Genomic DNA, 27,566 nt, shown 5'->3' with positions numbered 1-27,566 from the left:
AAATAAAACTAATCCCTTCTGCGTCCACATAATTCATATCCCTCCATTCCCTGTACATTCACGTGCCTTGAACCCCACTGTAGAAAATGTAACTTAAGTCTGGTAGGAAGGACCAGAATTACTTACTGTCCATGACGCCACTGGCGTTTAGGGCGGCAATGAAGGTCCTCCATCTCTGGTGGTGTTGAGGGCTTCCTTCATCATGTCAGTACTTCCTCTCGGTTTTCACTACTGCCAGTCACGCAAGTTCCAGATGGAAACTCAGGAATACCATTGCACTCAGACATAGAAGGGTTCTTCGTTGTTGTTCCTGTAACAATTTTGTTTTACCAGGGTTGTTAGTCCTGAGCTGAGCCCTCGAACCTGGAGGACCAGTGAACCACTCTTGTTCTATTGTTTTGTCCTGTTTGGCATTGGTGACCCTACCAAGAATTGAAGCATGAAGCCCTGACTCCAGCCAACATTGCTCTCTGGGTCATTGAGGCACGCCAGCCTCCAAACCATGACAAGGTTGTGGTCCTCTTGGAGGAAGGACCAGAAATGCCCCAGAACTTCCTATAAAAAGCAGGCCCTTAGACTTTGAATCAGAGAGAGGGAGGAAAAACGTCTTTGGCATATGTCTAGCTTTGAACTTCCTCTTTGTCGTATTCAACCAGATATATCATCCTATTTTGTTTAGACAGATTGACACCTTCACTCTAGGGAACCTCATAACCTGCAAGCGAGCTCAAATCCCATCTTTGGAAATTGAACCAATTGGCCAATGATTAGGAATAATAAACACTAGAAAGTCTGCAGATGCTAGAAATACAAAGCAACACACACAACATGCTGGAGGAACCTAGCAGGTCAACATTAGAAATGTTGGATTGACGTTGAAATGTGTCTGGTTTATGAAACTACTTTGGGGACAGAAATGTTCTTGTCCCTGTTCCCTGACTGGTGTTAGTATGATGGGATTGACTTGAGGTCTGTTAAATAGCCACATCATTGAAAGAAAACATTCCAAGCAATGGGTAGAAACTTGATTCTATTAATACGGCCCGCAAGTTCTGGACTCTAATTTGATGACTTGATGCCTGAAGGTCCAGATCTTCAAGCTGAGGACAGATTGCAGAGAAAATTTACAAGGATGTTGCAGCACTTGAGGACCTGAGACACTGAGAAAGATTGAATAGGTGGGGACTTTACTCCATATAGCACAGGGCAATGAACTGAGATCTTCTAGAGGGGAATACAAATTAGGAAGGGTATAGAGACAGTGAGTACATGGAGGCTTTTCCCCCTCAGGTTGGGTGAGACTAGAACTTGAGGTCATAGGTTCAGGGTGAAAGGTGAAATATTTAAGGGGAAGCTGAGGTGAAACTTCTTCACTCAGAGGGTGGTGTGAGTGTGGAGTTGACAGAAGAAGAGGTGGATGCAGGTTTGTTGATAAGATTTAAGAGAAGTTTGGATAAGTACATATATAGGTACAGTTTGGAGGTATATGTCTCCGCTGAAGGCAGAAGATCAGGTCAGCGTAGATGGGCCGAAGGGCCTGTTTTGTACTGCAGTAATCTATGACCCTGTAAGTTAATTGTTGAAGATGATAAGGGGTTCTGATAAAGATTAATGGAATTAGAGTTGGAATTGGTTTAGCGTTGTCACACATACCAAAATACAAAGAAAAACATTAGTTTGCAAACGGATCATCACACGCACAAGGACATCAAGGCAGTAAGAAGAAAAGCAAAGAGCAGAATATCGCGTCACACTTACAGAGAGTGTGTGTGCAGTGCAGGGAGACAAATAAAGTACAAAGGCCACGGTGAGGTAGATTCTGAGATCAAAAGTTCATTTTTTTAGCACGTAATGCTAAACTGCTTTCAATGGAGGGCTGGCAGCAGAAGGCAGAGATTTCAGATAACCAAAGGTTTCAAAGGTACTTATAATGTCAAAGAAATGTATACAATATATATACTGAAATCAGCAAAGGAACCAGAGGGGAATTAGGTCTTTTATTAATATATGAGACATTTCAAACTGGAATATACTTCCTGAAACGGTACTGGTCCAGAATCAGAATTAAAATTTACAATTATACTTTCCAAATCAAAACCAGTATCAGGTTTACTAGCACTGACATATATTGTGAGATGTGTTTGTTTCCTGCAGTTTTGCAATACATAAAATCAGTTATAATAAGAAATATATATATATAATTTTAAAAAGTGCAAAAAGAGAGCAAAGAGTGAGGTAGTGTTCATGGGTTCATGGACTATTCAGAAGTCAGATGGTGAGGGGAAGAAGCTATTTGAGTGTGTGTCTTCAGGCCCCTGTACCTCCTCCTTGATGAGAAGAGGAGATATATGGCGAAGGTCTCTAATGATGGATGCCATCGCCTTTTGAAGATGTTCTTGATGGTGGGGAGGCCAATGCCAATGTGGATCTGGCTGAGTTTACAACCCTTCTACAGCTTTTTTCCAATCCAGTCTGTAAAGATACAGGCAATGTTGGGGGAAGGGGACAGCATGGGTATGATGGGCTGACTGGCCCATTTTATTTTATATGATTCCAAATGTTATAAAGTTGTCAAAGTCCAAGAAATCTGGTTATTTGGTAGCAGAGAGCCAGTATATTTATAAATAATGCGTGGAGATTGAATTACACTTGAGCGGGGATGGTGAGATTTCAGCCCAGTCTCTCCCCCGGGTTTTCCTTGTCTCCCCAATGGAGGGCGAGGTACTCAGTGCAGTCTGGTGGAGGAGAGGTGGGGTCAAGTCCCAAGTAAGCCTGACCAAGTTTTGTGACCACAGGCCCGTTGTTCGTGGTTCAGTGGCTCTTTGACGAAGCACAGCTTACGGTCGATAACGTACATCTCACTGGACAACCAGTTCAAGAAGGCCAGTGGAACTACATACAGAACCTTGGGCGTGAGCTGAAGAACACGCTTAAGGACGTTCCGTAAGTTCAAGTCAGCTTTGAGGTTCTACGACTGTGCCAGATCCATCGGTTTCAATCTGAGGAAAGAACTGGCTATTTTATCAGTTCCTGATCTAACTGCAAGACATACATTATGGTGGGTGACGTGGGAGGTGGGAGTTTGGGTTGGGGCTTCTATCTATCTTACTGTCTGCTGAATGAACCTGTGCACTTTGCAGGTAGTAAAGCTCCAGAAGTTTTGTATGTTCCCATTAAATCAGAACAGGATATCCCATAGGCTGCTTTCAACCTGACAACATGAACATCAATTTCCCCAACTTCCTGTAGTTTCTTCCCCCCTCTCCCCCACCCTTCTCTCTTACTCCATTCCCCATTCTGGCCTCCTCTTACCCCTTCTTCTCCTCACCTGCCCATCATATCCCTTTGGTTCCACTCCTCCTTCCCTTTCTCCCATTGTCCACTCTCCTCTCCTATCACATTCCTCTTTCTCGGTCCTTTATCTTTTCCACCTCTCACCTCCCAGCATCCTTCTCTACCCCCCCCCCACCCTGCCCCCTAAACTGGCTTCACCAATCACCTGCCAGCTTGTACTCCTTCCCCTCTCCACCACCATCTTGTTCTGGCTTCTTCCTCCTTTTTCGGTCCTGATGAAAGGTCTCAGGTCCCAAATGTCTATTGTTTATTCCTCTCTATAGGCGCCGTCTGCTCTGCTGACCTCCAAATGTTTGTGTGTTTTGTTAAGAGTTTCAGATTCCTGGGTTGGAGAAATGGAAGCAGGGTCTGTTTTGTTTAAAACCTCACTTAAACTTCCAAGGGAGAGGGACAAGATCTTACACCCGTGCCTTTGGGGAAGTTGGCGGGATGGCGTAGGATTTTGTCCTGTAATCCACTAAATGGGGCAGGCACTAGGTGAGCGTTTTGGTGAGTCTCTCAGAAGCTGTAGGACTTCGTTGGTACGCATGTAATATATCCTGTGATCCAGAGGACTGGGAGTTCCTGCACAAGACTTTTAACGGGACACTTGTGTCCTGGTCCTGACCGAACAGTGGCAGGCATCCAAGTTCTGGCACTCCAATTCCCCGGAATATGGTTTGCTTCTACTGTCCCTTGAAGACTCAGATGGCCAATTATTGCCTGCCACATCCCTTCATGGAAAGTGTCTACTTAAAGGCATTGTACCGAGCACTCAGTGCTCAATCATAGGAGTTGCATTTCTAGTACTACTACTTGTGATTTCGCCTTTGGATTTTGTTTGTGTGGTCTTGTTTAGTTTGAGGTTGAGGCTGAGTCTGAGTTAATTCTAGGCATTACTTTGCACTTGGGTTCACCACCGCCCATAGCTCTCTCGTTACAAATTGTCTTCAAGCCACTGAGAGCCATTAAACAGTATAGTACAGTAATCTGGCCCAAGATGTTGTGCCAACTTTGTCACCTTCTGCAACATCAATCTAATGCTTCCTTACACATGGCCCTCCATTTTTCTATTATCCATGTGCCTATCTAAGAGCCTCCTAAATGTCCTCAATGTATCCCTACCACCACACCCAGCAGAGTGTTTCACGAACCCTCCACTCTCAGTGTAACAACCCTACTTCTGACATCCCTCTATACTTTCCTCCAATCACTTTAAAATTATGCCCCCTACCGTATTAGCTATTAATGGTGGTTATCCGTAGTGTCCAACGATGACAGGAGCCTGTGAGGGAGCTTTTAAACTGGAAAAGCTGTTGCACCCTCTCGACCTACCGCCAGCTGTCCACTCCATCCATGCCTCTTATCATCTTGTACATGTCCGTCAAACCACTTCTCATCCTTCAATCCAAAGAGAAAAGTCGCTGCTCAGCAGCCTCATGAAAAATACTCTGTAATTGAGACAGCATTCTGGTAAATCTTCTCAGCCCCCTCTGTAAAGCTTCCACCTCCTTACTATAATGAGGCAGCCGGAAAGGAACACAATATTCCAAATGTGGTCTAACCAGAGTTTTATAGAGCTGCAGCATTTCTGTCGCGGCTCTTGAACTCTGTCCCCTAACACACCGTATGCATTCTTAACCACCCTATCAGCTTGCGTAACAACTCAAGATCCCTCTTGTTCCTCCACACCGCTAAGAGTCCTGCCATTAACCCTGTATTCTGCCTTCAGGTGTGACCTTTCAAAGTGAATCACTTCTGCCATTTTGAGTGTATTGGGCTTGGTCATCCCAGTGAGCTTGGATGGTGTAGTTGCTTTTAGTGGAGTTTGGCTCCATTACATTTCTCATTTTTAAAATCTTTTTTATTAATTATTATTAAAGATCAACAAAAATACATTAAGATAATCAAGTCAATATGTCAATATGTACAATAAAGAATTAAATTAGCAAAGTTAAGCAATATATCAATAATAATAAGAAAAAATAAAGTGTTAAGAATATTTTTTTGAAAGAAAAAAAGGAAGAAAAGAAGAACCCCTACTAACTAAAAAAAAACAAAAAAAAAAACCCCATTGGGAGCACAACCCTGAAGCTATACTCCATGCAAGCTTCCATAAAAGAAAAACATCAATCCACCAACTCAAATCCATTTAAACAAAAATCGGAAGGAAACCATATTAATTAACTCAAATCAGATGATAATAGCAGGCAAATGAACCCCACCTTTTCTTGAAATCAAATCGAGGATCAAAAGTTCGACTTCCGATTTTCTCCAAACTAAGACATAACATCACCTGAGAGAACCATTGTATCAAAGTGGGAGCAGAGGCATCTTTCCATTTCAACAAAATAGCCCTTCTGGCCAATAATGTAACAAATGCAATTACATGTTGGTCTGATAGAGAGATACCATGAATATATTGAGGGATTATACCAAACAAAACTGTCAATTTATTAGCTTGTAAATTAAATTTTTTAAACTTTAGAAATTGTAGAAAAAATAGATTTCCAAAAATGCTTCAATACAGAACAGGACCAAAACATGTGTGTGAATATAGCTGTCTCGGTTTTACATCTATCACACTGACTATCAACATTAGGAAATATTTTAGACAATCTCTCCTTCATCAAATAATAACAATGTACAATTTTAGATTGAATTAAAGAGTGACTGGCACAGATCGAAGAAGAGTTGACCAACTTCAAAATCCGCAACCAATCCTCTGTCATCAAGGTCATGTTAAGCTCTCTCTCCCAATCTTGCTTAATCTTAAATGAAGGTTAATTATGCCGTTGTAACAATAAATTATACATTTTCCCAATAAAACCTTTCACTAAAGGGTTCATTTACCGTTTGTAATAAAATAATATCTAACAGGTCAGAATCCTGTATAAATGGAAAATTACTTAAATATTCTTGTAAGAAATGTCTGACCTGAAGATATTGCAGGAAATATGAGTACAAGAGAGAATATTTAGTAACTAATTTCTCAAAAGACATCAATCAACCTTCTTGGAACAGATCCATGAAGGAATAAACTCCTTTATTCCTCCAAAGAAGAAAGGTAGGATCACTTAATGAAGGTTTAAATAAATAATTTCGATAAATTAAACTAAAAAGTTTAAATTTTTTAAGATTAAAAAAATTACGAAACTGGAACCAAATTCGTAATGACTGCTTAATCACGGGATATAAATTTAAACTTATATCTACTGTTGGGGTGAGACTGCCAGAAGGCATTTCCAGGTAGCTGTTGTGTAAAGGACTGAGCCACTTTCCCTGCCTACACCTCTCCAGCATCTGTAATTCACTCCCAATGTGTGTTTATCTTGCTTCTTCTTAAACGAGTTGGTTATTTCAGCCTCAATTTTGTTTGGCAGAAGACTGTGCCAACAAACATCACTTACATTAGCAAATAGAGGGAGATAATCCAAAACTCCTACACTGCGTCGTCACCACAGTTGTTTGCGTGAACCAAGCCCACATATGAAGCGGTTGGCTTCAGTAAATGGTTCAAAACAGTTTCGCAAACAACATGCTGGAGGACCTCAGTAGGTCAGGCAACATCCGTGGAGGGGGCTAGACAGTCAATAGTTGGGCCGAGACCCTTCACCAGGACTGGAAAGGAAGGGGACAGGAGCCAGAATAAGAAGGTGCGGGTAGGAGGAGTACAAGCTGGCATGTGATCGGTGAGACTAGGTGAGAGAGAATGAAGGTGAGTGAGTGAGGTGGGGGGAAGAAGTAGGAAATGGGAAGTGATGGTAAAGGACTGAAGAAGAAGGAGTCTGATTGGAGAGGAGAGTGAACCATGAGAGAAAGGGAAGGAGGAGTGGAACTGGAGGGTGGTGATGGACAGATGAGGAGAAGAGGAAAGACAGAATGGGGAATAAAGAGAGAAGGTGGAGCGGGGAACTGTTACTGGACGTTAGATAAATCGATATCACGTCATCAGGTTGGAGGCTACCCAGACTGAATATGAGGTGCTGCTCCTGATTGTGGCAGTAGAGAAGGCCATAAACGACGACGCTGTTCCCTAATCTACGTTGGGTCTCACCGATGCAGAGGAGGCCACACCGGGAGCACCTGCAAGTCCGTCAGGGTCACCTACTGTATCCGGCATCCTCAGTGAGTTCCCCAAAAGCTCTCTTAATCATAGGACTGCACAGCACAGGAGATGAGCACCCAGTCTATTGTAGGTCACCATCTCTAGCCCGGGCCACATTCTGGTGGGACTCTTCTGCACCCTCTCCCAGCCTCCACATTCTTCCTGTACTGCTGCCACCAGACCTGCACACAATACTCCAAATGTGGCCAAACCATAGTTTTAACCAAACGTGACTGGCCAGCTTTTATACTCAATACCCCGACTGATCAAGGCGAGTATGCAGTGCGCCCTCTTTACCACTCTATCTACTAGTGTGGTCACTGTCAGGGAGATGTGGACCTACACCCCACAATCCCTCTGTTACAAAGAGAAAAGGAACACTACAGCATGGGAACAGACTCTTCAGCCCATCTAGTCTGCGCCAGACTTATTCAGCCCAGTCCGACCAACCTGCGCCTGGACCATAGCTCTCCATACTCTTCCCGTCCACGTACTTATCCAATGAACCTGCATCCACCACTTCTTCTGTCATCTCACTCTGAGTGAAGAATTTCTCCCTTTTATATTCCACCCTCCACTCTTCATCTATGTATGACCTCTAGCTCCTGTCTCCTCAAAATAAATGGAAAAAATCTGCTTCCATATATCCTATATTCTGCTCTTAATTTTCTATACCTCTGTCAAATATCCCCTCCTACACCTAAGCTCCAGGGGGAAAGAGCCCGAACCTATTCAATCATTCCCTATAATACAGGTCTTCAAGTCCTACAACATCCTTGAAAATTTTCTCTGCAATCTTACTGAACTTTCCTGGTAGCTAGGTGTACATGATATTCCAAATTAGGCCTGACCAATGTCAACAAAATGTACCAACCCCTGTACTAAGTACCTGTACTTGGATTTATGACTGCCAATGCGCTAAAAGCTCTCTTTACGATCCTATCTACCTGCGATGCCACTTTTAAGGAACTAATGGATCTGTCTTCCCAAATACTTTTGTTCTACTGTGCTCCTCGGTGCCCTACCATTCACTGTAAATCCTACCCTGGTTTGTCCACCCAAAGCACAACACTTCGCACTTGTCTGCATTAAATTCCATCTGCCATTTTTCATCCCATTTTCTCATCTGGTCCAGATCCTGCTGCAAGATTCTTTCTTTCGTTCTTGTTGTGTGGATAAATACGAGGGGTGATTGATAAATTCATGGCCTAATGTAGAGGGAGTCATTATTTTTCCTACATTTACACACTTATTCCAGCGGTCGTGGAGCATACAGTTCCCTTCTTTGTAGAAGTCGGTGTCTTGGGCCTCCAGGAAGTGGTCCACAGCAGGGGTGATTGATAATTTTGTGGCCTGAGGTAGAAGGAGATGAGTTATTAACTTCAAACTTTCTGCATTTTCACTCAAAGAGTTGAACTGCACGTGCATGTAATGAGAGCTGTATAACTCATCTCCTTCTACCCTCGGCCACAAACTTATCAATCACCCCTGCTGTGGACCACCTGGAGGTCCAAGACGCTCTCGTTGCATGCACGAGCATTTTAACTCTTTGAGTGATAATGCAGAAAGTTTGAATAACTCATCTCCTTCTACCTCAGGCCATGAACTTATCAATCACCCCTGCTGTGGACCACTTCTACAAAGAAGGGATCTGTATGCTCCACGACCACTGGACTCAGTGTGTGCATGTAGGAGGGGACTATGTTGAAAAATAAATGTGCTAAGTTTTCTAAAATTGACTCCTTCTACCTTAGGCCACGAACTTATCAATCACCCTTGTACTTGAATGGGAAGGGTACGGAGGGCAATGGTCCAGCTGTGGGTCCGTGGGACATAAGGCTAACTACACTGTGTGTGTTTATATGGTATGATACGTGCAGGATATTTATATTATAATGTAATTGATTCCAAATTTTTTTTTGGTTTTAGGGCTGTTTTTGCGCCTGCATGCTTGTCTCATGAAGTTATCACAAAAAGGTAAGACGGGGAAAGGGGAAAGTCCTTTACCTAACGAGCTGTTTCATTAACAAGGGAGTTTGATCAACTTTGCTGAGTTAACATCCTGCTCAAACGTGTGCCAGCAACAATTCGGCACTCTTTCACTCTTTAAATGGTTCAGCACGGACTAGATGGACTGAACGGCCTATTTCCATGCCGTACTTCTCTACGACTCTATGATTCCAGTACGAAACTTTCAATCACTGCAGCAGTCTCTCGTTCTTCAACGCGACTAAGACTGCACTGCTTTGGCTGGGAAGTAGACTACTGACAGCCGGGTCTTGTTCAGAATCAGCTTTAACAACACTGGCGTACTGTATATCATGAAATCTGGTGTTTTACAGCAGCAGTACAGTGCAATAGATAATAAATTTCCAAAAAAAATATATTTCTTATTATATATTTTAAAAACAAATTAAATAAGTAGAGCAACCAGAGAGCAAATAAAAGCAAATGGATGAAATATAATTAATCATTGTCATAGAGGCATAAAATTATAGAGCTCAACAGTCCCTTTGGCCCAGTGTGTTCGTGCTGACCAGGGTGGGTTACTTTGCTCTTAATGATTTACGCAGCTCTGGAATCTTACACTCCCTGGAAATCAGTGGGGCACTCTGTTATTATATTCCTTCTGCATAAAAGCAGAGATAAAATTCGGGCTGCACGGTAGCCTAATGCTGTTACAGCGCCAGTGACCCGGGCTCAACTCCCCCACTGAGTGTAAGGAGTTTGTACGTCTTCCCCGTGATCGTGTGGCCTCCCTCCTGGTTTTCCGGTTTCCCCGCACAATCCTAAAGCGTACAGATTAGGGTCAATATGTTGGCACAAAATTACAGAGCTCAGAAACAGGCCCTTTGGCCCAACTCATCTCTGCTGACCAGGGCACCTTACTTCGTCCCTGAAGATTTATGCAGCATCTTACACTCCCTGGAATCTGTGGAGCATTCTATTTAAAAATAAGAGATGAAAGACCACATTGTATTCCTTCAGGGATTAAAAGTACATTTATTATCAGAGTATGTATGCGGAATGCAGATCCGAGATTTGTCCTCCCACAGGCATAAGAGCAGAGGTAAACGGTGGGTGGCATGTTAGCAGAACACTATCGTAGCACCATTGCTATCCGCTGAAAGACTTCATGTCTTTAGTCCTATTGTAAATTGTACTTCTGCCTCTTCAGCGCTCTGTGAGGGTCAAGGAAACTGCTGGACAGCATGGCAGCATAGCGGTCAGCCTAACGGTACTACAGCACCTGCCACCCGGGTTCAATCCCTGCCACTGTCTGTTAGGAGTTTGTACCATCTCCCCCAGGCCGCGTAGGTTTCCTCCGGGTGCCCCCGTTTCCTCCCACATTCCAAAAGTTGTGCTGGTTAGTAGGTTAATTGGTCACATGGGTGTATTTGGGCGGCCCGGGCTCGTTGGACCTGAAGGACCCGTTGCCATGCTGTATCCCTAAATAAAATTAAAATCAGGGGATGTAAATCGTGATTATTAATTTACTTATTGAGATACAGCACAGAATAGGCCCCTCCAGTCCGAGCTGCACCATTCTGCAATCCACCAATTTAATCCCAGCCCAATCACAGGATAAGTAACATTGACCAATTAACCTACCAACGGGTACATCTTTGGACTGTGGGAGGAAACCCACGCGGTCACAGGGAGAACGTACAAACTTCTTACAGGCAGCTGTGGGAATTGAATCTGGATCGCCTGTACTATAAAGCACACTACGCTACCGTGCCACATCAAGTGTTAATACCTGGAGATATTAAGAAGAGAGAGGAGTGTATTGTAAGATCTGATGAAAGTATGATTTGAATTAGCCAACAATGGAAAAGGGGTAAAATAATAAAAGCTGCAGGTTCTGAAAATCTGAACATAAGAACATAAGAAATAGGAGCAGGAGTGGGCCATCTGGCCCATCAAGCTTGCTCCACCATTCAATAAGATGATGTCTGATCTGGCCATGGACTCATCTTCACCTACCTGCCTTTTCCCCATAACCCTTAATTCCAACTCTGGATTCAACCTTGTCTTAGATATATTTGCTGAGGCAGCCTCCATTCCTTGATTGGGAAGAGAATTCCACAGATTCACCACTCTCTGGGAAAAGCAGTTCCTCCTCATCTTCATCCTAAATCTACTCCCCTGAATCTTGAGTCTATGTTCCCTGGTTCAACTCTCACCTACCAGTGGAAACAACCTTCCTGCCTCTATCTTATCTATCCCTTTCATAGCAAAAGTAGAAAATTTTGGAAACACTCAACAGGTCAGGCAGCATCTGTGGAGAGAGGAACAGGATTAACAGCTCAATTCAAGGCCTGTCATCAGAATGGAAGAGGGACCTGTGTCCGTAAGGGAGAAAGAAATAGAGAAATGTTAATGAGGTGAGAAAAAATGTTGTCAGGAATCTTGTATAAAAATAACCAGAGGTTAAGATAACCTGTGGGCCATGACTGTTTAGTAAATTAGTTTTTGAGCACCACAGCATAGAAACAAGGCCTACCTATAACACACAGGCCAGCCCAATGGTGAGCATCTCTTTAAAAATGTGTGAGATGTTTACTCAGCATCCATCGAATGGAACAGTGTTGGGGGAGGGTGAGCCTGAAGCTGGAACTGAGAATCACCCTTCTCGTTGTGGCTGACAGATGGCGAAGTGTTTCCTGTGCCATATTGGATCGATTGCGATAATGTGGCCGATCGGTCACCCAGTGAATTGATCGGGCCTCCTACGCGCGGAAGGCTCTCCCCTTCTGCGCGGGATTTCGAGTGCGCCTGCGCCTTTCTCTTTCGTCCCTGCGAGCCTGGGTCGTAGCTCCCAATGGGTACAGTTACTAACATAACTCAGTAGAAACGTTCAATCGTATTATCTCACGGTCGGTCCTACATGACATTTGCCTTTATGCTTACTGCCAGTTTTCCTCTTGCTTTCAGTTACTGGTTGAACCTTCAAGTGAAGGGAGTCTCCCTCCCCCGGGCACTGCACTGCTGGGACCGGAGCCTTCAAGACAGTACCCGAAACGGGAAGAGTTCCCTGAAGGGATGTCCCGTCCACCTGACGGACAGCTGTCAGTGGCCACACTGTAACCCGACCTGCCCCACCATCAGAGACCAGTACACAGGGCAGGAGATGACTGTCATACAGTTCCTGATGCACATGGGGTTCGATATACAGAAGATGGCCCAGCAGCAGGGGCTGGAGGTTAGTAAACTTCTGGGGATGCTAAGCAGCGGGAGCTAAGACATCCCCACCTTGGGACTGACGAGACTTTAGACGAGGAAAAGAAGTCAAAGCCCACACTGAGCAGAAGCAGGCAGGCTTTATCTTTTGGAACCTCACAACCTCTCACAACAAAAACCTGCAAGGACACAATTTAAAATTCAAAAATGGTGGAAAGCACTGGATTGTTTAATTAAAGGAGAAAGAAGGTCGAGCAGCCTTTCGAAATAAATACTGGTTGTCATGATGGATTGGACAGCAGAACACAAAGAAGATGCAATGCAGATAAACCTACTCCTTTCCCCACCCGTTAACAGTGTAGAACCGGGACAGCAGGATTCAGGTCAAAAGTGCCACAAACTATAATGCTGTGTATTTTTTAACAAACTAAAACCCATGCTGAGTTGGTAATTTTACATATTTATTTTATTATGTAAATCATATTTATAAGTGTTAAGCAGGCAGAGAGCTAGATATGTTTCTTTATAAATTGTAAATACTGTCTCCTAATCGCATGTTTTTTTTTTGTAATGGAATTAAAATCATCTTCTGACAACCACTTTGAGACGTTACATGCTGCTGTCAGATCCAACACTTCTTGCGATTGTAAAGCGTAGAAGAGTTCAGTCTGTTACTGATTCTCCTTTCAGCTCTCATTTCATGCCCAGCATAGATGTTTCCCATAACGGTGTCACTTTGATTCACCTCAGTTCCTCCTCCTCTTGGAAAGAACTTGGAAAGTCTCCTGGCAAGTATGGTTCTCCCCAATTCTAGATTGTATGGGTTCAGTTTATTCCCTATTCCCACTTCAACACGGCCTCCTCTACTGCCACATTGAGGCCACCCTCAGGGTGGAGGAGCAACATCTCACATTCTGCCTGGGCAGTCTCCAACCTGATGGCATGAACATCTCTGTCTCTCCATTCTGATCATTTCTCCCCCTCCCCCTTCTGTCTTCTTCCATTCTCCATTTTGGCTCCCCTCTTAACTCTTCTCCTCACCTGTCTATCACCTCCCTCTGGTTCCCCTCCTCCTTCCCTTTCTCCCATGGCCTACTCTTGTCTCCCATCAGATTCCTTCTTCTGCAGCTCTTTACTTTTTCCACCTATCACCTCCCAGCATCTCACCTCATCCCTCCTACCCCCATTGCCCTCACCTGGTTTCACCAATCACCTCCCAGCATCTCACCTCATCCCTCCTACCCCTATCCCTCTCACCTGGTTTCACCTACCACCTTCTAGCTTGTACTCTTTCCCCTCCACCAACCACCCTCTGCCTGGCCGAAATAGTCCTCACCCTCAAGAATTTTTCCTTTGGCTCCTCACACTTTCTCCAGACTCGAGGGACAGACAGGGCACCCACATGGGCCAGCTATGCCTGCCCACGTTCTAAGCCCTCACTCTTAATACTCCCTAACCCTTCCTGCACTAAATTGGCAACTGCTTTGGTGCTGCTTCATGCACCCATGCCGAGCTCGTTAATTTCATCCACTTTGCCTCTAACTTCCAACCTGCCCTTAAATTCACTTGGTGCTTTTCTGATCTCCCTGCCCCTCCTCGATCTCTCTGGCACCATTGCTAGAGGCATGCTGATTCCCACAGTCTTCTTGACTATAACTCGTCTCACACTACCTCCAGTAAAAATGCTATTCTCATTTCTCAGTTCCTTCATCTCCACCGCATCTGTCCCCTGGATGAGACTTCCAGTTCCAAAACATCAGAGGTGTCCTTTTCTTCAAAGAACAGGGTTTCCCCTTGTCCACCATTGATGCTGTCCTCACCCACATCTCCTTCATCTCCCAAATATCTGTGCCCGCCCCCATCCCTCCCGCTGCCTTAATAGTGATAGAATTCCTCTTGTCCTTACCTACCAGCCTATTTCTGTTCCAACATGTCGGTCCATGGTCTCCCCTTGTCCCATAATGATGCCACCCTTCGGGTGGGGGAGCAACACCTCATACTGTCTGGGTAGCCTCCAACCTGATGGCATGAATATCAATTTCTCCTTCCAGTAATAAAAATAATTCCCTCCGCCCTCCCCTCTTGTTCTATTCCCCACTCTGGCCTTTTACCTCTTCTCACCTGCCTATCACCTCCCCCCAGGTCCCCCCTTCCCTCCCTTTCTCCCATGGTCCACTCTCCTCTCCTATCATTCCTTCCCATCCAGCCTTTCCCACCCACCTGGCTTCACCTATCACCTTCTAGCTATCCTCCTTCCCCCCCCCCACTTTTTTTATTCCAGCATCTTCCCCTTTCCTTTCCAGTGCCGATGAAGGGTCTCAGCCCAAAACGCCGACTGTTTATTCATTTCCATAGATGCTGCCTGACCTGCTGAGTTCCTCCAGCATTAGTGTCTGTGTTGGTCTGGATTTCCAGCATTTGCAGAATCTCCTGTGTTAAAGTTATTTTATCTTTCAGCTCTCGGGTTTTGGGCCACGACTGGAAGAACCAAAATCTATTATTCATTGCCGTTACCAGTTTAATGTTTGAGGTTAAAATGCTGAAATGATGATGATACTGTCACAACGGGTTTACGTAGCAGCTCCTGAATGCCTGGAGCTTGGAAAGTTGGAGGGTTATGGAAGGATGGAGATGGATCAAGAGTTGGGTTTTGTTCAATTACTACCCCCCCCCCCACACCCCCACTTCCCCTTCTTGCACATATTTCATTTACTTAGAAATTAGCCTTCATAAATCAACCTCCTGAGTACAGGATTTGGGATGTAATATTGAAGTTGTATAAGAGATTGGTGAGGCCAAATTTGGAATATTGTGTAACCTGTCCACAGGTAAGATATCAATATTAATAAGAGTACAGCAGAAAATAAGTAGGATGTTTTTAGGTCTTGAGGTCCTGTGTTATATGAAAAGGTGGAACAAGTTAGGACCTTAATCCCTGGAGTTTCGGAGAATGAGGGGAGATTTGATCGAGGTCTATAAATGTTGAAGTTACACTTATCCAGAAGTCTTTATTATCAGCAGTAAGATCTGGAACAGTTCAGTCTGAAAGACATAACCTGGGCTCCACAAAAACTATGGTTGCAGTGTTAGTTTGCACACAGTGGGAAGATTGTCACAGTTGTGTTTATTGATGGGTTTAGGGGATATTTAGGAACAGTGGGTGTTTAGGATTAGGGGGCATTTTGGATTAGGGGGATGTTTAGCATTAGGGAGTGTTTAGGATCGTGGGGTGTTTAGGATTAGGGGCATTTAAGATTGGGGGTGTTGAGGGTTGGGGGAGTTTTGGATTAGGGAGTGTTTAGGATTTGGTGGTGTTTCGGTTTATGGGGATATTTAGGATTAGGGCATGTTTAGGGATAAGGGAGTTTTGGATAAGGGAGTGTTTAGGATTAGTGGCTGTGTAGGATTTGGGGGTGTATAGGGTTAGGGGGTGTTGTTGGTTATTGTCAATTGGTGCTGGGGGATCTGAGATCAGCCTGAGCATAACAGTCCCCTGAAATTCTACGTAACATGATTGAAGACAGTGGTAGGCTGATGTGTAATTGTACCGTGCCTGAAGCAGCACTGTGCTGTACACTGTCCTGGGCACTCACTGGACCTTCAGAAGACTCCTTACAACATGGGCACAGAAACAAAATGCTGTGCGCAATGTTGCCTCAGCACAGGGTTCATTTCCACCACAGGGTTATTGCAAAACATTTCTCTGGGGAAGGTGAGGTCACCGGAGTGCAGGCTGGATAGGCAGCAGTCCCGGTACTCGGAGTGAAGTAGACTCAGTGCTGACCTTAAACTCGAGTCGTGACGGATGGCAGACAATACCCTGCCCGAGTGAAGAAGTAAGTTCTGAGAAGAGTAGGAAGACAATGGGCATACATGTAGCCAGTGATACAGACATTGACCATGATGATCCATGCACAGTTGTGATACCAAAATGGAAGACAGGGACTGAAGACCTCAAGTAAGTGTTGTGGATGGAACATCATACTGATTATGAACACCTTCACCTTCTGAACTGAAAGGTAAAGAGGAGATAGTCCATACACAGGTAAGAAGATTAAGGGAAGTGTTGAAGCAAGAGCCAGCAGGTGACAGGTGGATCCAAGTGAGAAGGAGTGATAGGCAGATGGAAGATGAGGTCGGGGAGTCCAGATGTAAGACCTCAATTCATGGTCGTAGTCATACTTTATTGATCCCGAGGGAAATTGGTTTTCATTACAGTTGAACCAACCAAGAATAGAGAATAAATATAGCAATATAAAACCATAAATAATTAAATAGTAATATGTAAATTATGCCAGGAAATAAGTCCAGGACTAGCCTATTGGCTCAGGGTGTCTGACCCTCCAAGGGAGGAGTTGTAAAGTTTGATGGCCACAGGCAGGAATGACTTCCTATGACGCTCAGTGTTGCATCTCAGTGGAATGAGTCTCTGGCTGAATGTACTCCTGTGCCCACCCAGTACATTATGTAGTGGATGGGAGACATTGACCAAGATGGCATGCAACTTGGACAGCATCCTCTTTTCAGAAACCACCTTCAGAGAGTCCAGTTCCATCCCCACAACATCACTGGAATTACGAATGAGTTTGTTGATTCTGTTGGTGTCTGCTACCCTCAGTCTGCTGCCCCAGCACACAACAACAAAACATGATAGCACTGGCCACCACAGACTCGTAGAACATCCTCAGCATCGTCCAGCAGATGTTAAAGGACCTCAGTCTCCTCAGGAAATAGAGACAGCTCTGACCCTTCTTGTAGACAGCCTCAGTGTTCTTTGACCAGTCCAGTTTATTGTCAATTCATATCCCCAGGTATTTGTAATCCTCCACCATGTCCAAACTGAGACATCAACTGTCCATTTCCCGCACAGCTGCTGCCTGACCCACCGAGTTCCTGTCGGAGATTTAAAAGATAGCGGTAAACAGTCCGTCTCCAGGGATGGAGAGATTGAGAAGGGGAGAGAGAAGTCAGAAATGGACTGAGTGGATTTAAGGGCAGGGTGAAATGGAGGCAAAATTGATGAGTTCAGCATGGGTGCCTGAAGCATCTCCAATGCATTTGTCAATGTCGTGTAGAAAGAGTTGGGCTCCTCCTGTATCTTGCTCGGTGCATGTGCATTCTTACTCCACTTGGAATCGAGGGCCTGTTTCTGGAGTCTAGAGCCAGGCATGGGAAAGCTGTGTCCTACCCTGCATTGTTGACCAGGGTCTCCACACTGGGTTGTTGGCTGGGAGAAGCCACTGATACTTGGTTCATTTCTCTTCCCAGCGAATGTGGCTGATGCTCCCACACCACCCATCCCCCCCAGCCTTCAGGTGTCTGTGGGATCACAAGCATACGGGAGACCAGGGGTCGTCTCGGATCAGGGCAGCACTACAGTAGCGCGGCGGTGAGTACAAACACTTTACAGTGCCAGTGACCAGAAGATCAGGGTTCGATTCCCGCCGCTGCCTGTAAGGAGTTTGTACGTTCTCCCCGCGAATGGGTGGGCTGTGGTTTCCATATTCCAAACGTGTACAGACTGTGGGTATGGGCTAAGGAAGCACATCTTTACATCGTGCTGACGGTTGGCACAGAGGATGCGTTTCACCGTATAGTTCAATGCACATGTGACAAAAAACAGCTCATCCTTAATCCTGCCCAGTTTACCGTTCAAGGGTTATAGAGCAACACGGTCCAGAGACAGGTCCGACTCGTCCATGAAGACCAGGAAGCTAGCCCCACTTGACTGTGTGTGGCCCGTACATTTGGTAGACCGTGAGTCTGATGCTATGTCCTTGTCTTCAGTTTTCTTTTTCCTTTATTGATCGAGGCTGTATCAGCACCCTGAAGGCAGTGATGCATTTTTATCATCAATGCCTCCTTTACCAGGATCCAAACCTTCACTGACGAAAATTGCTAAATGTCTAAGAGCTAATTATGGGGCACAACGTTTACAACAGGAGCTGGCTGACTGTATAATGAATGCCATGTTCCCACACCATAAGATATAGGAGCAGAATTAGGCCATTTGGCCCATTGAATCGTCTCCATGACTGATTTATTACCCCTCTGAATCCCATTCTCCTGCCTTCTCCCCGTAACTTTTGACATCCCTACTAATCAAGAACATATCAACCTCCACTTTAAATATATCCAATGACCCACCCTCTGGCTAAATAAATTTCTCCTCATCTCTGTTCTAAAGAGATGTCCTTCTATTCAGAGGCTGTTCCCTCTGGTCCTAGACTCTCCCACTATTGGAACCATCCTCTCCATGTTCACTCTGTTTAGAACATGGGTTCCCACCTTTTTTATGCCATTGACTGAGGGCTCCATGGACCGAAGGTTGGGAACTCCTGATCTAGACTTTTCAATGTTCGGTAGGTTTCAATGAGATCCCCCTCATTCTTCTAACCTCCAGCAAGTACAGGCCAAGAGCCATTGAATGCTCCTCATACATTAACCCTTTCATTCTCATGAACCTCCTCTGGACCCTCTCCAATGTCAGCACATCCTTCCTTAGATAAGGGGCCCAAAACTGTTCACAATACTCCAAGTGCAGTCTGACCACAGCCTTTCAAAGCCTCAAAATGCATCCTTGCTTTTGTATTCCAATCCTCTGGAAATGAATGCTAACATTGGATTTGCATTCCTTACTACACACAACAGGGACAGCGCCTTAAAATGACCTCTCTGGCTGTGCAGTCCTTTGGGGATGTGGTGACAGGAAGGCGTGGAAGATAACGGGGTTGATACCATTAACGCAGATCAGCCTGAGGAAATGTTTATGGCTGGACCACTGGGCTGAGAATCTTGGTCAAGGGCTAAAGTTCGAGAAGGCTGCACCATACATACATGGGGAGGATGGGAAACAGATTTAATTAACTTTTACATCGTTTATAAGTTAATACAGCATAAAGAGGCTACCCATTCCTTCTTGTCCCTGCCAGCGCCTTTGAAGGACAATTTGTTGAAAGTGTGTGTGTTTCATTAAGAAGCATTTAAAAGCATTGGAGCTCAATCCGACGTCCTGTGCTGCCACCAAGTGGTGGGTGATGGGACTACATGGTGATACACCCTCCAGAGTTTTATTTCAGAGTTCTAGCATCTGCATTGTTATTGTTGGCTTGAAAATATTGTTACACGAAGTTATGTGAAAGGCATTTAAAACTCGAAATGCTGGACACTTGAAGATGTTAATAGTAAACGGTAATAAATATTTTCCCTCTTTGAACAAACTTACAGATTGGTTACGTGTATTGGGAGCTTATGAAATAATTGTAATTGAAAAGTTGCAACCTGCAGAATGACTTCATTAGATGATAGATGTCTTTAGCCCTATTGCAATTTTTTTTTCTTCTACTTCCTCAGAAGTCCCTGCTGATCAAGGACAATTCTGGATGACAAGGTAACATAGCGGTTAGTACAACACTCACAGAGCAGAGATCTAGGTTCAAATCCCGCTGTTGTCTGTAAGGAATCCGTATGTTCTCCTTGTGACTACATGGTTTCCTCCAGGTGCTCTGATTTCCTCCCAGTTTCCAAAGATGTGCAGGCTAATTGGTCTCATGGGTGTAGATGGGCAGAGTGGACTGAAAGGGCCTGGTACCATGCTGAATCTTTAAATAGAATAAAAATTTAAATAGATACTGAAGCAAGGAAAACTGGGGAGCAGCTCCTCCACTCCCCCGATCCCCGGAATCTCAAGCCAGTGAGTACTCAAAGTGCAGAGAGAGCACTCTGAGTGAGAGTGAGAACCTCAAGTCCACATATCAGCAGCACACAGTAAGCTGGCGTAAATATTGGGTAGAGTGCACCAGATCAGTAACCACCCACCTGCCCACCCCATCCATCACTACCTAACCCAACTATTCAAGTGTCTGTAGTTTCCACATTGACCCTTGAACCAGCCTGCTCAACACTGTTCTAAGTTGCGCGGCCGCACAGTAACCGAAATGCTCCCTCGCACATAGCCTTTGTTGCCACGCAGCTGGAATTTCCTTTTATATGTTGCTAATGTAAAGTGCCATGCAGTTTTCAAACCATGTATAAATTTCCTGCTCAGAGCAAAGGCTGATCTGCGCAGCTATAACTGAAGTTAGAGGCAAAGTTGCTGCACAACCCTAAAACTACCTCAGTACATGGGACACCACAGACCACCCCTTCAAGACTCAAGATTCAAGATTGCTTATCGTCATTCTTCACTGCACAACTGTAAAGGGGAACAAAATGATTGTTACTCCAGATCAGATGTGTCAAAAATAAATGCAATAAGCATAAAGAACACAATAAAAAAATAATAAATATAAATACACTCAGTGACCACTTTATTAGTTAATCTCCTGTACTTAATAAAGTGGCCACTGTGTATACATTCATGGTCTTCTGATGTAGCCCATCCACTTCGCGGTTCAGAGAGGCTGTTCTGCACACCACTTGTAATAGGTGGTTATTTGATGGATTAGATTGATAATTAGATTAGAAAATTGATGATTTTCTTTGCAGCTAAACAATTATCTGTTTGTATTTCATATAACTACTTATATACAAGTAACTGTTTAGTAGGCTTTCCAGTGGCCACCATATTTATATGCAATTGTTCAGTTTGTCCCCTTGTGGTTACATTTGTATAATTCTGGAAAGCTCTGGAAACTTCTCTGGTGCTGCATTATTTGAATAGGGGCTTCCTGATTGGGTGACTTATCTATGAATTTGAATGGAATGTTTCTTATCCGTGAGTATAAAAAAAGCTTACCCCGCAGCAGCGCCACCTTTGTCTTCTTCTTTGTCGTTTGCTCCCTTCTGCTTCCAGCATCTGCCCCGTTACTGACCATTCTAAATTTCCTTTGTTCTGTTAACGCTTAATAAAACTTACCATGAAGCAACAAATTTTGTGCCCCTTCCCTGTCTTCCAAATGAACCTTGGCTTATAAACATCAGAATCAAACAATTTGGCGTGGTCGGTGAGAATGGTTGCAAAGACTTAAGGACTTGGAAGAATCGCACACAAGTGTGGAGGATTCTTAGTGCACAATGAAAGGGGTAAGAACTTCCTCTGTTGCAAACTGTCTGCAAGTAAACCTTGTTCTGCCTTCAATACATCATTGGATTGGAGTTCAGAGTGAGGAAACTACTGAGTTGTTATTTTGAAAGAAATGGATCTGTAAAAGTTAAATGCACAGGCTGGTGGAGTCACGTACAAGTTGGTAGAGCGCTAATTGGTAGCCAGTAAAGTGTTAGTACATACATACAAACGGTGGAGCCATTTGCAAAAAAGCCAGTGGAGCATGGAGAAAAAATGAGATAATTGCAAGCTAGTGGAGCACAGAAAAAAGTTAAATACATACAAGCTGGTGGAGGGTTAATTAAATACAGAGGCCAGTGGAGAGCATGAGAAAACTTCGGGCTGCAGGACAACCTATTGCGATTTCGGTTATTATTAATGCTTGGAGATCACGGTCAAAGTAATAAAAAGTATGTACAATTAAAACAATGGCCAAACTTGTGAATAAGCTTTCTCAGTTTGATCAAATTAATGAAAAAATCTGGATGAAACTTAGTAACAATGGTAAGTTTATTCAGAATAAGAAGAAATGCGATAAGACCCAGAGAAGGCCCGAGGGAAAGGGATGACCTGGAACGTGTGACTTAGAGATGGGTTCTGGGTGATTGGTTTGATAGAATGTGCAAGTGAATGAAAAAGTTAACGGGGCGAATAAAAACTTTTACTAATCGATTGAGAAAGGAATGCAAAACATACGGACAGTTAAAAGTCTAAGGAGCAAATCTCTGCATTAACTGAACGGGCAAGAAAACAATGTGATATACTCGATGTGCAGAGTATGGAGCTTCAATGCAAACAGAGTCAATTTTATACAGCTGGACAGGGACTCCAGTCCAGCTAGTGATGCTGGGAAAATCCCACTACATCGGACAGTTCCCCCCAGACAGCGACACTATCTGAACTCCAAAGAATTACAGGATGGACATGACATGGACTCTTCAGCAGCCCATGGCGACTCAAGTGAGAATGACAGTGACGAAACGAATCATGAAAGCTATGTCAGAATCTGAATGAGTGTACACGCACTCCACTGGTGTCCCAAGTGGTAAGTAACCATCCTTTGCAACTGGTGGCCCTATATCACAAGATTAACATACAAATGTTTAGTCTCTTACATAGACACACACACACACCACACTACTTTTATATCTGCTGGTTCAGGCTCTCTGCCGTGTTCGTGATATCTCATGATCCCATAGTAATTGACCCAAACATTTCCAAGCGTGAATGCTAATTTCAAAAATACTCACCCATTTAGACTGCTGAGATTGCTGGCCACATGATGGGTCACAGAGATATCCCGGATGAGCCCCCAGATTTTGTAACTGAACGAACTCACCGGAGAGACGCAGCAGGTAGATACAAAACTCATCAAGGTCTTTATTTGGGACACACAGAAACTGGCAGCCTTTAGGATCATGAGAATGAGACAGACTCCCCGATCCAACATTACAGCGCAAAGGTAACAGGGCAAATTCTGTATTTATAGGCAAGGAATGTTGTACTTCTATTACTGAAGATGTAATTGATTTGGCTGATTATATCCATAAAGAATCACCTAAAATATATCAATCTGACGTATAGGCTTTCTTCGAGTAGATTTGTTTAAGTCTTGGAAGCTGAGGTTACTCAATATTACAAGTCATATTCATATTAATATGCCTTATCAGAATTTACATCTTTTTTACTTGTTTCAGAGCAATCATTGATAGAACAGTTCAAACCCGTTTAAGTGTGCCTACTAATCTGCCTAACCGTAATATAATTCTATGAATACTTTGGAGTATATATACACCTTTTGATATTTCCATAACTTAGATAGTCTTTGATTATTTTATCTAAATGTAGATATCATAAGTTCTCCTGCCTCTGAATATTCAGATATAATGATTATAAATGTGTGATTTAGAATCAATGGGAGGATTGTCAGATTAGACAATCCTCCCATTGATTAATTTTTATTTTCTTTGCAGCTTTAACAATGAATAAACTGCTTGTATTTCATATTACAATTTATATACAAGCAAATGCTTAGTATGCTTCCTAGTGGTCATAGTATGTATGTGGAATTGTTCGGTGTGTGCCCTAGCAGTTATGCTTGTATGATTCTGGAAAGCTCTGGAAGTTTTTCTGGTGTTGCATTATTTGAAAATAGGCTTCCTGACAGGCTGATTCATCTTCTTCTTTGTCTTTTTTCATTGTCTCTCCCTTCTGCTCCTGTTACTGTTTTAGATTTTCTACGTTCTGTTAACTCTTAATAAAGTGCTCGTGAAGCCACAAAGTTTTGTGCCTATTCCCTAACTTCTGAATGAACCTTGGATTAAAAACATCAGAATCCAAATCCTTCCTGTCAGCTTGAACCAGCCTGGCCATTCTCCTCTGACCTCTCATTAACAAGGAGCTTTCACCCACATAACTGCTGCTCACTGGATTTTTTTTTTGTTTCTTGCACTGTTCTCTGTAAACTCTAGAGACTCTTGTGTATAAAAATTCCAGGAGATTAGCAGTTACTCAAATCACCCTGTTTGACACCAACAATCATTCCATGGTCAAAGTCATTTAGAATCACATTTCTTCCCCATTCTGATGTCTAGTCTGAACAACTGAATCTCTTGACTGCGTCTGCATGCTTTTTGCATTAATGTACCCAATAGAGTGTAGATTCTGTGTGTTAACTGTGCCTATGATGCTGGAAGCACAGTTTTTGTTGTAACTGTATCTCATCATACTTGTCCACATGGCAATAAACTCATCTTGAATTCCTCAGGGGATGGGATAGGGAAGCTTTAAATAGACATGGGCCAAACATGGGCAAATAGGAAGAACTTTCCCGGACAGCTTTGTTGCTATGGATCAGTTTGGTCAAAGGAAAGGTTTCCATGTTGTGTGACTCTATGTCCACTCGGAATGGTGCCAGGAGCCTTTGCCCACAATAGATTTTGGATAAAGGTGTCAGAAGTCATTAGATACATTTCTGGGGGTCTGGAGTCAATACACCAAGCTTCACCCTCACTGCTTTAGCAAACCAGTCACAATCCTCACCTCAAGTGCTGTCTGCGCGGAGTTTTCACCTCCTCTCTGTGACCTCCCCCGGACTCTTGATTTTTCCTCCCACATTCCCAAAGAATCGAGCCTCGGTAAGTTAACCTACCCGTCGTGTCCAAGTGGAAGGTAGGAATTTGGGAGAAGTTGATGGAAGTGGGACTGTGTTGAGACCTAGGCAAGGAAGATTAGGACCCACGTGCTAGAGTATCCGAGGCTGGAATCAAGGCACAACACGAGACTGAAACAAGGACAGGTTTCTAGATTAGACGCTAGACAAGAAACCGAAGTAGAGCTGACGATTGAGCACTGAATCCCATTTCAGATGCTTTTTAAATATTAAAATCCCAGCTGCAATACACGGGCAGCAATTAGCAGGGTGGGCCTGAACCTTTAACGGGAGCTATCCATATTCTGGAGTGCCGGAGTATCTAAACCTCAGTAGCTCAGTGGATGGTGCAGTCGGGTGCATTTCGCTACAGTGATGATAATAAGTAACAGAAATTCGGGCTGCTCTGTAAGATGGCTTTAGACTTGATGGGCTGAGTGATCTGTGTTGTAAGGAAAAATTATTTGGTGCCATGGTCAGAACAGACATTTTGGGCTGAAGGGCCTGTTTCTCTGCCCTACTGAGAAAAGACCACCAAGGATTTTGGCCAATTATCATTAGCAGTACATTGTCTTTGACAAATTAACTATTGTACAATTGTTCCATGTTCTATATGAACTATGAAATTATGAACAATTTCACGGGCATAAGGAAGGTCGGCAGGTAGTGCACAGCTCAATTGCCCAAATGCACGTATTACAGAGGGGTTATGGGTGTCCATGTTCATATTTGTTAAAGACATATAAGTGTACATTATGTTTTGTAACTTCAAAACATTAATCTAATTCAAAGGAAGTCATGGGCGTCCAAAATGCATGTCTCACTTTAAGCAAGGTGTGCACGTATCACCTGGTGACACCATGATGTATGCGATTCATGTATTTTTACATATTACCGTAATGAATTATATAAACAACAAACAATGCTTCATCAAACAATATATTTACAAGACTACTCAAATATTTCTGAAATATTAAATATACGACAGTGTATTCCTCTAAAATCTGGCAATGTTGACGTCCAGATTGCAAACACACTCTGAGTGAGAAACCAAACGCACAGAGCCTGGTATTGAATTGGTACTTATTATTGTCACAGGTACTGAAATACAGTGAAAGGTTTGTCTTGCATGCTGTTCATACATTACACAGTGCATTAAGCTGGAACAAGGTAAAACAATAACAATTCAGAATAAAGTGTAAAAACTAGAGAGAGAGAGTGCAGTGCAGGTGAACAATAAAGTGCAAGATCCCAATGAGGTAGATTGTGACATCAAGATGTAAACTTAGGCTCTCTGGTTGTAGATTTTCCCATTATGGGAAGAGGTATCCCACCAACCAATCATTTTTAGCCTGTCATAATTTTATATAGAGTGCCAGGGCGGCCATATTATGATGGGTTCTTTTTTGCATATTTACTATTTAAATAATATTTGAGTAATATTGTAAATATATTGTCTGATTCAGTGTTGGCGTGTGACCAAGTGGTTAAGGCATCGGTCTCGTGATCTGAAGGTCGCTAGTTCGAGCCTCAGCTGAGGCAGCGTGCTGTGTCCTTGAGAAAGGCACTTAACCACACATTGCTCTGCGGCGACACCAGTGCCAAGCTGTATGGGTCCTAGTGCCCTTCCCTTGGACAACATCGGTGGCGTGGAGAGGGGAAACTTGCAGCATGGGCAGCTGCTGGTCTTCCATACAACATTGCCCAGGCCTGCACCCTGGAAACCTTCCAAGGCGCAAATCCATGGTCTCACGAGACTAACAGATGCCTATAAAAAATTGTTTGATTCAGCATTCGTTGTTGTTTACATATTCATTATGGGTTATGTGTAAAAGTAGGTCAATGGCACACCCTATTACGTCACCATGTCATAGTCGTGCACCTCACTAACGTAAAACAAACATGCACGAGTTATCCCGCGTTCTTTCCATCAGTTTTACGTTCTGGAGTTACAAACATGACAGTTCTACAATGAACACCTGCCTGCACTGGTCAGTGCTGGCATTTGATGAGGACACTGTTTATTTCTAGATAGTAAAATTAAAAACTACCAGGGTATGGTATTCAATTTTCCCAAATTGTTTTCCTTTTATTTTTAAATTATAGAGTCATAGAGATTGATAGATAGATATTTTATTGATCCCAAAGGAAATTACAGTATCACTATAACATTATAAGTGCACAGGCATAAATAAAAGAAGGGAAGTAAGAAAGAATAAAAAATAAGTTAGCTCAAACAGTCTCACAGGATGGGGTCATTACCAGCTATAGGTTGACTCATTATAGAGCCTAATGGCCGAGGGTAAGAATGTCCTCATATAGCGCTCTTCGGAGCAGCACAGTTGTCTTCGTCTATTACTAAAAGTGCTCCTCTGTTCAGCCAAGGTGGCATGCCGAGTGCTAAAGCACAGAAAAAGGCCATTCAGCCCATCGAGTCCATGCCTATCTGACCTGATACGTTGCTTTCTTTCTTCATTTTTTAACATTTTCTAAATGATTTTGGGTGTGTGAGTCAATACATTCAAAAACCAAAGGCAAATTCAAAATAAACTTATTATCAAAGTACATCTATGTCACCGTATAGAACATTGAGATTCATTTTCTTGTAATAATTTACAGGAAAATAAAGAAATACCATGACCATAAGACATAGGAGCACAGTTAGGCCATTCAGCCCATTGAGTCTGTTCCACCATTCCATCATGGCTGATCCTGGATCCCGCTCAACCCATACACCTGCCTTC

At 43.5% G+C, this 27,566-nt stretch overlaps 1 protein-coding gene across 2 annotated transcripts in view; it reads left to right on the top strand.

Annotated features, from left to right (window-relative positions):
- notum1a (notum, palmitoleoyl-protein carboxylesterase a) overlaps positions 1–13,161 on the top strand; it is a 78,679-nt gene extending 65,518 nt beyond the window's left edge. For both annotated transcript variants that reach the window (XM_072242471.1, XM_072242470.1), the window contains 3 exons: positions 2,796–2,943; positions 9,371–9,418; positions 12,380–13,161. In XM_072242471.1, coding sequence (XP_072098572.1) covers positions 2,796–2,943; positions 9,371–9,418; positions 12,380–12,686 — 503 coding nt within the window. In that variant the 3' untranslated portion in view covers positions 12,687–13,161. The remainder of the gene's footprint in view (positions 1–2,795; positions 2,944–9,370; positions 9,419–12,379) is intronic.
- Positions 13,162–27,566: the final 14,405 nt, after the last annotated feature.

Source organism: Mobula birostris, chromosome 24 (assembly GCF_030028105.1).
Source record: "Mobula birostris isolate sMobBir1 chromosome 24, sMobBir1.hap1, whole genome shotgun sequence".
NCBI lineage: Eukaryota > Metazoa > Chordata > Chondrichthyes > Myliobatiformes > Myliobatidae > Mobula > Mobula birostris.
The sequence above is the reverse complement of the archived record's forward strand: the minus strand, read 5'-3'. Positions and strand labels throughout refer to the sequence as shown.